This window comes from Lingula anatina, chromosome 5, assembly GCF_051362555.1.
Source record: "Lingula anatina isolate TDL-2025a chromosome 5, LinAna3.0, whole genome shotgun sequence".
Taxonomy (NCBI): Eukaryota; Metazoa; Brachiopoda; class Lingulata; order Lingulida; family Lingulidae; genus Lingula; species Lingula anatina.
Window position 1 is genome coordinate 16,319,612 of NC_141771.1, and position 14,704 is coordinate 16,334,315.

The 14,704-nt window shown below is 33.7% G+C and overlaps 1 protein-coding gene and 1 long non-coding RNA gene across 5 annotated transcripts in view; one reads left to right on the forward strand and one right to left on the reverse strand.

Annotated features, from left to right (window-relative positions):
• LOC106171804 (growth factor receptor-bound protein 14) overlaps positions 1-4,794 on the forward strand; it is a 55,128-nt gene extending 50,334 nt beyond the window's left edge. For all 4 annotated transcript variants that reach the window (XM_087012377.1, XM_087012378.1, XM_013552273.3 and 1 more), the window contains 5 exons: positions 680-790; positions 1,394-1,523; positions 1,777-1,900; positions 2,251-2,344; positions 2,571-4,794. In XM_087012377.1, the coding sequence (XP_086868503.1) occupies positions 680-790; positions 1,394-1,523; positions 1,777-1,900; positions 2,251-2,344; positions 2,571-2,714 (603 nt within the window). In that variant the 3' untranslated portion in view covers positions 2,715-4,794. The remainder of the gene's footprint in view (positions 1-679; positions 791-1,393; positions 1,524-1,776; positions 1,901-2,250; positions 2,345-2,570) is intronic.
• Positions 4,795-9,746: 4,952 nt separating this feature from the next.
• On the reverse strand, positions 9,747-13,362 carry LOC147761737 (uncharacterized). The gene is made up of 3 exons (XR_015334814.1): positions 13,217-13,362; positions 12,932-13,005; positions 9,747-12,297 (listed from the first exon to the last, which is right to left on the reverse strand). It is a non-coding gene; the product is annotated as an uncharacterized LOC147761737 (long non-coding RNA).
• Between the last annotated feature and the right edge of the window lie 1,342 nt (positions 13,363-14,704).

Sequence of the window (14,704 nt, forward strand, 5' to 3'; positions counted from 1 at the left end):
AAAACCTACAGTGTGTATAATTAAAAAAGTAAGGAATTGTGAGTGCATTATCCATCAATATTTGGTTAAAATATTTACATTACCTCATACATCTTTGGCTATGTTTAAATTATTTTTATGTTTCCAACATTTTTTTGGTCGTGTCAAGAAGTGATGGGTGACATCTGACTAATGACATTGTGAGGGCATTTGCTACTGTATCATACCTAGCAGTGTCAACATCTCTGCCAGTGACATATTTCTGAAAATTTCAATTATGGTCTTATTCACACCAAAATGCTGATTTTTCACTGTGATGGTTTTGATGCAGTGATTTTGATGCTCATAAAAATGCTCATCATCATTTGCCCTGCATATTTACAGAATATAGAAAATTATTAGAAATGCACCCCGATACTCAACCTTGAGACATACCCAAATGCAATCCGACCACCTGTTTACTTAGAATATTGACTCCAAAGACTATTAACTTATCCTTTTTGCTGCTTCAAATGAAGAAATGAATCAAATCTATGTTGATGATATATTCCTATGAATATGATTTAATTCAATTAAAAATTGCTTTTAGATTTCATTCTGAATCAGTTTTATTTTGCTGTGTTGATGAAGCAGCTCAGTATATAATTATACCCTCAATGACTGAACCCTGTACCAAACCATGCTTTTCCTCCCTTTGTAGAATGATGTGAAGTCGCGGGTGGCCATGGACTTCACTGGACATAAAGGTCGCGTGATAGACGACCCTAATGAGGCCATTGGGGTGGCCATAGAAGAGGGACAGCATTGGAGGGTGAGCTTGTTTGTGTGTGTGTGTGTGTGTGTGTGTGTGTGTGTGCACGTGCACATGTGTTTGTTTTGTTTGCGTATGTTTCTATACATGCATTTGTGTGTATGAGTGAGTGAATGAGTGTGCATTTGTGTGCATGTTTGAGAGAGAGAGAGAGAAATTGATAGTTTGTGTGTGTGTGTGTGTGTGACAGAGAGAGAGAGAGAGAGATGTGAGAGAAAATACAGGTACATATAGCCATCTGTAGATGAAAAACTGTGATGTGATATCAAGACATTTTTGATATTGAGCACGACTCATTTCCACTTACAAAAATCATGCCTTAATTATTTACCTTGATCACCCTTTTCAAAGATTTAGATTGAAGAACACATGTAACCAGCTCAAATTATATAATCTTATCGAAGGAAATTTGCTGTCAGATTACAGCAATTTCTCCCAATTTGGATTTTTAAAATTATTTTATTACAGTTACACACCTTGAACTATAAAGCCATTTTAAGTTTCAGAATTCTTTGCTTAAATTATTTTTAGATATTACATACATATTAAATAAATTATATACTAATGAAAAAATTACATAAGTAATATCTTTTTTCCTTTTAGCGGAAAATTGCTCGCCCAAGCAGCTCACCACGTATGCCCTGTACCCCAGTCACAGCATCGAGTCCGACAGCGTTCCATCACCACGCCTTTGTACGGACCGGTTCCAGTCCCCCCTCAGATACAATGCATAGTAAGTTTCTTGTGATGTGCAGACAACACTCCCATATTTATCTTGTCACATTGATGTTGCCCCATTAGAACTTATAAACAATTCATAACTGTAGCTTGCTTACATGAGCTGGAACAGCAGATGCATATTGCTAACAGAGGATCGAGAGTTTTCCAATAACCTTTGAAAATCAGGTTGTTGCTGGACAATACAATATTATCAGGCCAAACTTATTTATTATAAATATTATTAATATTATTATTATTAATTTCAGACCAGACAAAGACGGTGTCATATGGTATAACGTCTGGAGTTCACATGACGCAACCTTGGTTTCACAGTGGCGTCACCAGAGACGAGGCTGTGGCGGCCATCATGAAACATGGCTGCATTGATGGGTGAGTGATACTTGTGATTTCAAATAAGAGTTAATGTATACCATTTTTATGACCTTGTGCATTGTTATGTATAGGATGATATTTAAAAGAAAAAAAACTCTGCGTTGATGGGTTTGCTTTCTTTGATTTAACGTGATATTTTAGCACAGAAGTTAATATCTCAAAGATAAAGGTAAATTTCGGCTGTTTTAGAACTTTCATTTTATATATATGCCAGGTATCCTTGTTAATCAAGATTATTAACTTTTTAGTTACAATCACACATTAAGAGAGGAGGAAAATGTATTTCATGACATAGTACCCATGTGAACAACTTTCAAATATTTAATTATACATTTATTATATTTTAGGGTGTATTTAGTTAGAGAAAGTCACAAAATTCCAGGCGTGTATGTCCTGTCTTTTGCACACAATCAAAAAGTGCGTCACTATCAGATTTCACCGGTAAGTATAATCAGTTGAAAACTGCATTGAATTTTTGGAATAATTAACTGTTTTAGAAGGATTTTTTGTAGCGTTTTATATAGTTAAACAATTACTGCATATTTATAAGAGCTGAATGTAATTAAAGATTGCAACTATTGTATACTTAAAGTTACAAATCTTAACATTTTAAAGACGTTTAAAGAAGTAAATTTGATTTTAATCGCATCTTTAATATGTCTTTCAGTTGGAGCACGAGGGGCAGCTGTATTATACATTAGATGAGGGAAGGACAAAATTCTTGGACTTAATTCAACTGGTGGAGTTTTATAAAGTGAACGCTGCCGGTCTTCCTACACCGCTGACTCATTATGTTACTGAGCTGGTATAGAACACAATTGATATCGTCTTCTCTAACACAATCGCCCAGAGCATTGTGACCAACTTCTACAGGACACTTATTTTATTGGTGTCCTCTTTGACATAATGTGATAGGGAATATTGATAGATTTGGTAGGAAAGGCAGTTGATGTCATCTTCTTTGACTGTGGCAATCACCCAGAGCATTGTGACATATTTGTGCTGGATGCTGTTTAACTGGTGTCGTCTCTAACGCAATTACCCTGATCAATTGTATAAATTGGAACAGGACACTGTGATACTGGTGTCCTCTGTAACAAAATGACACGTATAATTATGACAGAGATGGATTTAGAGGACCATTTTACTGGTGTCGTGTCAGGCTTCTAACAGCTGACACAGAAGCTAGACAATTTCAATGATTTGTACTTCAGGACAGTGACAGGAAATCATGATAGAGTGAACATATTATTTAACCCCAATTTTCTCAATGGAAGTGACATTATATAATACAGCCACTGGCATTTTCTCTAACTTATAGAGTCAGCTTTTCAAATTTAACTTTCATTAGGAAGCAGCAACATGGCAGCTTATTAGTACAATCAAGTTACAGCTGAGTGTCAACGGAGATTTGGTTATTCTGAGACTCCGTGGATTCACACAGTGGATGCCATTCTGGATTCCTCACATCACCACTGTCTTGCAATTAATATTTTATCATTTTTCACAATGTATGGACACATTCTTTATTATGTTATGTGCTATTTTTAATTATAAAAATGAAGGAAAATGTCAAACAAGGAAGATATGTATATTCCTTGGATTTAATACCCAGTTCTCATATCTGGAGTGAAATAAAGAGCAGCTAATCATCTGATTATACTGTCATGGTCTTCTTAATTTTTGTCAAGTATATAGACTTTTTTAATGATGGTGCCACATCAAATTATTTTTTATTGATACAATAACTGGTACATGTCTTTGATCTGGTATTTATCCAGGATGTGTAGACAGTATTGAAACCATGGATAAATTAAGCACAAATAAGGCTCAGCTTCACTTGAACTTATGTGACCTGACTTGACCTGACCATGACCTTGACATGACCATGACCCAATTATGATGAAGACTGTGCGATTCAACAAGCTACTGACCAAAGAACTTAAATGCAAAGATTTATTAAGTTTGACATTAGAAAAGAGCTAAGAGAGAACATGCAGCATTTGGTCATTTTCTAACAAGCTTATATGCAGCATCACCCCCAATATAAGTGCAATGGTTATTAAGTCACTGTTAGCCTTATATGCTATTTTAATTCATTTAAATACACAAAGTCGAAGTAAAGTATTGCTTGTTACAATGATTTATATACTGCTAGTCGTGTTTGTAGACATATAGGCCATTTTTTCTGCAGTCAGAAACTGGGGACTAAGTGACATGGCATTCTGGATCTTCTTGAAGATTGCTGGGGTTTTTATGAAAAGGCAAATAATGCATTCTGGTGTTAAGTTTGTATTTTGATGAAATTGAAACTAAAATGGGAAAACTGGTGTTATCTGTAAGTAAATATAAGGCTGTAGAAATTGATAACAAAGTTATGCAGAGCCTAAAACACGTGATTTATTATTATTATTATTATTATTATTATTATTATTATTATTATTATTATTATAAGCCAGAGCAGCTGTATTTATATTTAGAACAATATTTAAGAATTTCTGTACAAAATGGAGCAGCCGTGAATCTTTTATAATTCGTATGTGTACTATTAGGTATTTGTAAATTATATCCCTGAATAAAAGATGGGGAAAAATATAATGAATGAAAATTAATTTAACAAAGGCTAAAAAAGGTCTGTAATTCAAGTCTAAAATAAATGATGCACAAGTAATACAGTTATTGTATAATTAGCAGTTCTTATAATATGGTCATTTGAACCTGATCTACTGCGTCCTAGATTTTTATGCACATTTAAGGCAAAGCTTCTTTGTCGCTAGACTTAATTATGTACAAATTGATGATGTAATTTAAATTAATGTTTATTCAAAACAAACTTTTATAAAGTCGCTGTGCGGTGCTTTATGGTGAAATGCACTTCATCGTATAACTTATTTCTACGTGTCGTGTTGTTATAAAGTAGAAACCGACTTGTGCACTGTTTTTCTCTTATTTTCCATCTTTGAACAGTCTCACCCAAGATCTGCGTCGGTGGTATTAGGCCTGCGCCCTTAGCAAAATATTAGGCCTGCTGCAAACTCTCTTGCAAATTTGCAACAACATGAATTCATACTTTCTTGCAAACTTCGTGCAAATTTATTTGCTACTAATTTACTGCAAATTTGTAAAAAAAAAAAAGGAATTGAACAAGTCAAAGTTTTGACTTTATAATAAATTCGCACCACTTCTCAGACTTTCCAGAAATACCGTCAGAGTTTTTGTACATTTATGTGTACGTACATGTATAATCATATGCTGTGATTAACAGATATTGATGTTTATCTGATTATAATAGTGCTTTTTTCATATATTTTGTGTTTCTTCGTAAGTGGTTACAGGTATCTTCTACGGTCATAACGTGAAGTGCGGCTAGTCGGCTATGTATTTTAATATGTATTAAAATACCTCCCGTTCTAAATAAGCAGTAAATATATGTTTTTAAGGCGATTACGTCTTAGCTAAAGCTAGCCTCCTTACATCTACAATACCGCGTAGCCTATGTTTTCAAATGTGATACTGACTAAATTGCAATGAGGCACGAACACTATAGTATTGTGAACTCTTGAAAAGAAAAGATAAATAAAATGACAAACCATTGAAGAAATACTGCGTTGCGAAAATTGAGCACGTGCATTTTTGAAAAGACCCCCCCCCCCGTCCTTCCCGCGCCGAGGGAGAAAAATGTGGTTGAAACAAGAAGGGTGTATGTGTGTGTGTGTTTGGGGGGGGGGGGGGGGGAGGGCTTAACCGTTGATTGTGATGTTTATTCTAATAGAGGGTTTTATTTTAGAAGCGGTCAAAATGAAGTAAAATAGCGTGGATTAAACTTGGCAATTTTTGTATGTACAAAATACCATTCCCTTCATTTATAAGTTTTTGTAGATTGGTGAAACATTCTAAATTCATTTTACTTGGTTTAAGTTATATTTATAACTTATATATTGATATGAATGCTCGTTCTTGATGCAGGTTATCAACATTTTCGTTGTGCGTTTGTTTACACTATAGTAACGCACGTATACATGAACATAATACGTAAACAAGAAAGAAATGCCTGACCAAAGTTTATTTATTATTGTGCAGATAGAAAAAGGTTTTTAAAATGTTCGCCCACACATTAGTTTTGGTCATTTCATATAATCTTATAATTAACCTGAAGTAATCTGCTAAGGTTCCCATTGCAGGAGAGAAGACCATTTTTTCGCCCTAGAGATGGCGCTCTAGTACGGCCTGGCTTTGCAAATATGGAAAAACTACTCAGATTAAACCAGTGGACCGTGGCAGAAAAGCCAGTGACCTATATAATGTCGTTTAATTTGGGGGTGGGTAAGGGTATGACATTTATTTTTTCTGGTATATCTACAATACGTTGAACACAAAATAGCCAAATAAATTTTATTGAAGAAATATTTAGGAAGTTTAACCTGTCCTGACAGATAATGATGAGTGTCGAGAAGAAAATGTGCTCACTTCATCCTACCCACCCCCCACCCCTCCTCGAGACAAACTGAACACACACCTAAGGAAGAGATGTCATTTCTACTTCAAGTCTGAGTGCCCAAGGAGTGGATGCCAGGCGACCTACTAGAAGAAACTAAGTATATGGATATATCAAATTCAACGGATTGATTTTCAGATATTTACGTTAGATATTTGATGATAATATATTTGTGATTCATTTTTGGACAGTATTTTGTTGTCTGCTTGCTTAAAACCGGCTAGGGCCATACCCCAATATTTCCCCCACGTAGCATGCTGTTCCCTCCATACTTTCTCCGTCTCACATCACATCTCATGAAACTGAAAAATGCAATTGCACCATATGTTTGCTATTCTGACTTTCGTTTTTAGAAACAGTAATGGCATAGAATTTTGTATAAGACAACCAAATGGGGGAAATGCTGCGGAATGACTTTTAGCATTATATTAAAGAGCATCCATTTCGTAATTCAGTTCTATGCTTAGTCAAAATTGCGTTCACTGATTAATTTCTTGTTAAAGCATTTTTAGTTACCGTACTCATGATTTTGAGCTTAGCATGTAAAGGATCTCTTCCCTTTTATCAAATCATGAACTTAAATTAATTTTTAATCTGAAAAGCACACAGTGTGCGTTACATACGTATGTTATAAAGACTCCTGAAAATCTCAACAGGTTTACCTATTATCATTGAGGTTACCCATATCCAAAATTGTTTGGTAAATTACTGTACCATCTAGAAACCCGTGTTATGTCCTGTATTTCTCATTTTTACCGCCACGAGTGAAACTCTATTTAATGTCTCTATTACGAGAGTGACACGAAAATTAGAAAATTGAAACTAAAAAATTACAAAACTTAGTAATAATTATAATAGATAAATAAATAATAATAATGATGAATCGCGATTCCTTGCACCTCGGGGATATGGTACATCCCGATGACTTGGGGCAACCTGTTGAGACTTTCAGTAATAAAAGGTATCATTCTTTGTAATAATCAGAAAAATAAAACAAGGTCATTAGCACACGTTGATGCCATCTCTATATTGTCATATGTTATTGATTTTGTCATTTTATGGACCACAATCGATTATATGCACCCGAATGAAAAAGTTCAGAAACATGAAATTGTTTGTTTTTTTTTTCAAAAAGTAAAAAATGTAATGTAATGTAGGGAGAAAATCTTCAATGTGTAGAAAATGTGACGAATGGTGGGTGTATTATTTATCATTATTTGGTAAAAAAAAATACCTTAGCTCATATTTTTTTATATTTATTCAAAATAACGATGCTTCTGAACTTTTTTGGTCGAGTGTTTTTTTTCCACAAACGAGAAATTCTTCTTCTTTTGAGAAAATTTCCTGAACTTTAAAATGTGATTTGGCGGATATACATTGTACAAGTTAGTGCAACTGTTTTACTGTGTATAAAATGGATTGTTTAAGTTACGCTTTACAAATTCTCAATCAGAACTGTAATCTGAATGAATAAATGTTTAAATCAGTAAGATTGACAATACCAAATTCCTTAAGTATGAGTTCGTGGAATAGAATGCACATTATGAAAAAAAATAATTGTAAAATAGAGTCTGTGTAAACAATATGGCGAATAATCTGGATTCTACTAAATGATAAAGAGATCTTTCATACATGATTTAATAAGTTTTTCTTTTTCTTTCTCGATCATCAGCAAATTTAATATGTCTAAAATCTTGGAATTTAAATCGACTGTAAGTTGAAAAATAAATATTGTATTGTCTCTCGATTTTTCGCCCAGATTGGTTTACTGCACATGTTAAGAATGCTTTTTCCGTTAAGATTTCTATAAGTCTTGTCCTTCCCATTCTAATGTAACTTTTGTACACTATCTGATTATGTGATTTCTTGCTTAACGTTGAAAATCATTTCAGAAACGAATTTTGACAATATTTGCCAAAAGACTGTAAAAGCGTTCCCTTCATATTTCCCCGAACAGTAATTGTCGCACTCTAAAGTAGCATTAAATTTTGAAAAAAAAAAAAAAAAAGAGCATTCACTGAAATGATTTTCGCAATATTTTATGGTTATGAAGAAAAGACGAACAGTGGTGGATTCTGGTTATTTGGCCGAGGTTTTTTTTTTCATTCTTAGCAAACTGTAGTATTTGTTTGGGACATTATGAAATTATGAGACAGCGCCCGAGTGGGATGATATTGTGAAATTTTGGACATTATGAATTTGTGGAATTTCGGACATTATGAAATTGGGAAATTTTGGACTTAATGAAATTGTGAAATTTTGACATAATGAAATTGTGGAATTTTGGACAATATGAAATTGTGAAATTTTGGACTTAATGAAATTGTGAAATTTTGACATTATGAAATTGTGAAATTTTGGACTTAATGAAATTGTGAAATTTTGACATTATGACATTATGAAATTGTGAAATTTTGACATTATGAAATTGTGAAATTTTGGACTTAATGAAATTGTGAAATTTTGACATTATGAAATTGTGAAATTTTGACATTATGACATTATGAAATTGTGGAATTTCGGACATTATGAAATTGTGAAATTTTGGACATTATGAAATTATGAGTCAGATCCCTTTATTTTCACTATGGTTGGCGATGGGGGTGGGGGAGGGATACAAGATCCACCATTGTTCTTTAAAATTTTGAAATTAATTGAAACATCTTTCTGAAATATTGTGTTATATTATTTCATTGAAACAAGACCAAAGATAAGGCTAATATTTTAGTTGAAAGTTTATTAATTCAAATGGAATAAATAGAAAGGCAATTTTTGTTACAAAATGGAGGTTGTCTAGACGTGGATATTTTTTGTCTTACATTAGCAATCAGTTAAATGTTTAATAATAATACATAGATGGATCAATGGGACATTGCTTTGCTCTCAATAAACTTTTCCTAATAAATACAAAATGTCTTTGTGTTTTCATTGGTCCTGTGGAACTCGCGGGCCAGGGTTCGATTCCTTGGTCTGGGTTTTGGAAATTGCAAAATATTTTTCAAGAAGGCCTATTTGAATTTCCGGTTGGTTACTAGAAGAGAAAAGTCTACCAGGGGTGGGTGGGCGGGAACACTTAGAGGAGTGGATAGCACGCGAGACTCGGACACAGCAACACCAGGTTCAAAACCTGGCGCTTCTAGGTCCCAGCAAATTACCTTTTGCAAAAAAATTTCAAATAAGCAAATAGAACTGCTACATAAGGAACCCACGAACTCAAGAAATTTAACCGAGACGGTGGCACAGTGGGTAAGGGCGCTAACTCGGCAGCAGAGGACTTCGAGTTCAAGGCGGGCTGAGGCAAAGTAATGCCAAAAGAAAGAAACACATAAAATTTATTGCAACAAAATATAACATACACATTTATTTTATGTCAGAAAAAATTTAAGCAATAAAAACAAGTATTAATTTTTTAAATAAAAACTTCCTACCATACAAACAGTTGTAACATAACATAATATAAAGTTTAAAATAAAAAATGCCAAAGAAAATATGCATTTTGAAAATTGCAGCTGAACTGAATTTCTCCTTTGATTAATAAATAAAGGCTCAGGAATACATTGTATTGATCAGCGAATAAATTTGGAAGAATTTTTGGCTAGAACCAATAGACAAATTAGATACAAGATATTAGATATTGCATTTAAAATCAAACTGTATTTTGGAATTTTCGTTTAAAATGTTTTTGTCCTCATCGCAATTTTATTTTGAGGAAAATTTTTGTCCAAATTCAGCGATGAGAAAAATAGCCAAAATTCAAAATGCATAAAATCTCATTTGTTTGTGTAACAAGTATACACCTTGTTCTACGCGTACGTCATTTTACTGACGCTCGCACTCAAATCCCAAAAGTAACATTCGTTGTTTTGCTTATCGATTAATGTAGCTCATGTCTTGCATTATTTTGTTTTCACATTAAATCTTAGAACAGGTAGGCTACTTGATAGTACAAAGTTGTATAAAAATGAAAATTTGAACAGTGTGTGAGTCGGAATCGACAAGGACATGGCCAGTTTATAAGATTATCAAAGTTAGAACCATTTAAAGAATTTTACACAAATAAAACTGTTACACAAAAATTGTTCACTAGAAAAAACTTCACACATTCATTCAGACAATGCTAATACACTCGACTTGGGTTTTCAGTGTCCTCTGATCAGCAGATAATTAGCCCATAAATAAAATATTAGTAAGTACTACCAGTAGTTTCGCGCATAGAAAACGATCTGTGAAATTTTGTTCAAATTGGCGAGTCGAAAATTTCAAACAAGTGAAAGTGTTATCATTTATATACATTTTGATAGGGTGTAGATTTTTATGAATTTACTTTAAGATACAAGATACTTTCAAGAAAGTTGTACAAGTTAGAAAAAGTTTGGAAAAGTTGGTCGCCAAAATGCCTTCGAATCATTACCCAAAATATTCTATTCACTTTCATAAGGAAATAATTTGATTTTAAGAAAGGGTTTTCGAAATTTTCTAACGTTATAGACAATGATAAATGCCAGTACTAAAAAGTGCATTTATGTAAAAAAAAAGTGCATTTATGTAAAAAAATGACATAAAACATTTTCGAAAGCTCTTATTATAAAAACAAATGAATGATAATTTTGAAATAAATTAAAATATCCCAACCCTGGCTTCATTCCTAACCTAAAAAAATCCAATGCCCTCCCAGTATTGAAAATATGGGTCTGTCACTGATCAGAGACAAAATCAAAACACCGAAAACCAAAGCAAGTTTATTCTTAGCATGCATCACAATCGTATATTTTTCTATAAGTGTGAGCAATTCTGCAAAAAATGTTGGTACGTGTCAGAAAATGTCAGTTAATACTAATTTTTGAAGATTTTTTTAGATCCTTATGATAGTCAACAAGTAATTAAGTAAATGAAGATTCTCTTCTTCAACAAAAAACACAAAACTTGTATTTCGAAAAATGGACATTACGTAATGGAGTTGTGACAACGTATTTTTGTTCCCAAACTTAACTTCACCAAAATGTTTTGATTTTCTACAAGAGTAGAACTAAGTGCATTATTGCAGATTTGCGCACACACAGTATTCTAAAGTCAGACAAAAAAAATGATGATCATGTTAAACGAGCGAGACCAACAATACTTTTGAGGAAATAAATTTCTTGCACCAATTTTTTTCGAATGTGAGTGGATTTTCTTTTCTCAAAAGACTGATGCTAAATGGTTTGGCAAGTGAGAATATTTTCTGAAAAGTTTGATCCTAAACTTCAGCTACTACGCCTATCAAAACATCACATGTTTTTAAAGCGAAAAAAACTTTTTTCAATCATCACACCCTGTTCACAGAATCTCGACGCTTGTAAACCATGTCCTCAATTTTGTCTGACCTGGCCGTCAAATCGATTTTGGTAATGAAAAGACATCTACTAAAGGAGAACTCCAAAAGTATCATTTTCAGGCTCCATGACAAACATATTAACAAATTACAGTATAATATCTCGCAAACATTAGAAAAACTGTACTATGACTTGATATCACGTCTAGTATTTATATGTGTACATCAAACCAGTGTAATGCAGGGTTGACACTTGGTACAGATAAAGCAAAAATTATTTTTATTGTATTCACACGTTTCATCAATCAAATATAAGCATTTTCCATTTCACTTGACCCCTCCCCTTAAAAAAACTACAACCCAAAGTAAATGCTGTATCAAATCACAAAATAAATAAATAAATAAATAAATAAATAATTAAATAAATAAAATAAAAAAATGGCACAACATTACATATTAAATGTCAACCCTGCAAATTATCTGGAAGACAAACTTCGACAAGCAGAACAATCTTCGCTACCGAACACTAATGTGTTGTTTTTGGCGGAGAACGCATCCAATCTCCCAGTATACGGTAGTTGACGGTTACTGAAATTAAAAGAAAGGATAATTACAAAAAAGATACCATATTTGATAGAAAGATCTAGTTTATAAATAATCAACAACATTAACAAGTAAATTTTAGTAGGCCTACGTTTTCACTGGCGAATCTTGGTGGAGGGGTGACACAAAGATAAAATAATTTGTCTCGCTTTTCCGAACAGTTAAACAGTAGAAGACGAACATTTGCAGTACTTTTTTGTGGTATAGATTTGCGAAAAGTTTTGGTACTGCTTTACTGTATTGGAGAGGGGGGGGGGGGGAGCGGGGGGGGGGGGGGGGGGGGAGACGCCACACTTTCCCCACAGGATCCGCTGTCGAGTACACGAAATATTTCAGGTTCTAAAACAAAGTATTTATTCTAGGATTTTAATGAAAATATAATAACGAGAATCGAAGTCGTGGGATTTACGTTCATCTATTCATTACCAAGGTAAGAAAATATTTAGTCATTTTCTTTCTTGGTCGCGGCTGTATCTGCAGGAAACATGTGTTTGTTGAATGTTAACGTAAATAGGCCTAATCATGATATTTCCAATACTTAAAAAAGAAGATATTGCCGTTGTCAAAAATAAAAGTGGAATAAATAAGGAGCTATTAATGTAAGTAAACGTACATGTACCTGCCTGTTCGTCGTCCATTATTCAAAACGGAAGACAGTCTAGGCTCTTGCTTCTATTATGGCAAATTCTTTCCCTTTAAAAAAAGCAAATAACAATAACAATTTTAACTTCAAACTGATTATTTGGATTTGAAGTGGAAGTGTCGTTTTTACCAGTCAAATGGCGCCATGCACGGTAAAATGCTTTAGTTGGAAAATGCCCCATTTTGAACATATATCGTCAACGCTAAATAAGCAATGTTACATGTAAGGAGACAAATCTTACATCATTTATGCAGTACTCACCACAGCTGTCATTTCCAGCGCCAAATCTTCGGCCTACTTGTGGAAAATGTACCAGCGTGTGTCACGAGGCATCTTCCTCTTCCATCTTCTACTGACCTTGGTTCTACCTGAACACCTGTCACCAAAATGCTCACCTGATTTACATAATAACATGTAGTTCATCCATTTTCCGTTTGTAAGCCTCGATTTCGACTTTAGTCTTACTATTACATTGCATGTGATACGATTCACATTCCGAGCGAATTCCCACCGGGAAAAGTTTTAGGTTATCCGAAATCACAAGGGTGAATAACAGATATGTAAGGCGCTCGACAATAGGATTTTTCAGGTCGCATGAATAAAATCACTGGCACGAGGTTGGGTTAATAAATACAGGATGTGATTTGTATCAAAAGTTATTATTTACTTTTTTACGGCTGCATAGATAATTTAACAGTGAAATATTGACTAGAAATCAAAACGTTAAGATCTTGATCTAAGTGGTCGAAAGTAGCAGAACGATCACGAGGACAGCTCAGTGTGTGAGCCATTGCTTACAAAAAAAAAAAAAAAAAAGAAAAAAAAAACGTTCTCAATATACTTGAGTCGACCCACCACACCAGCAGATAAGATAATAATTGTTTCGACCATAAATATACAAAATAAAAATTTCTATATAACGGAAATTGGATTACCATTCGGGTAAAATGTATCTGTATAGAGTTTCAAGGTTGCAATGTTTCTAAAATTTTTTGTTGTTGTGAAAATGAGAAACAGCAGACGGATATTTAACGCTTTAAAAAACTTTTGATTCCTTTAAAAGTTAAAAGTCTGCAGTTTCTTGGTAAGAAATTAAAAAGCCCATGTGTAGGATGGGTACGGCCAGACATATATTTTTTTGTTTTTGTTTCTTATCTATTTATGTAAATGGCACTTAAAGAGGAGATATCAGGACAAAGGATCTCACAATGCGTTGTTGCGTAGGGGAGTGGACAGCGTATTCTACTTCTACTGAGGACACGATGTACGAATCGCTCAAGTTTACAATATGCATTAGGAGAAATGAAGTTGGGATTTTTTCTTCCCCCGTGTCAGCTCCGTCGAAACAAATATTTGGATTCACTTTTAAATGAATGGACTCACGTATATAAGGACACAGCAAGGTGACTAAGTTCAGATTTTCCCAGACACAACATTTTTACATTCAAATATAAAACCGGCCGTTCTGCCACTTTACTGTCTGCCTGTAATATTTATAATTTAGACGAATTTTGATTAAAAAGAGCATAAACTATATATATCTAAATTATGAAATTATCGTTCGCGTCTCATTACGACTTTAGAGTGAGATGTACCGTTTGGGGCAAATATCGTTTACGCACATTAGGCAGAGTTATCTTACATTATCTAAACGTTACTTACAACACATTACTGCCGTATTTTCATGTAGTGTCATGTTTTCGGCCTACGAAAGAAAATTGTAGCATGTAGCAATGCGGCTTCTTTCTT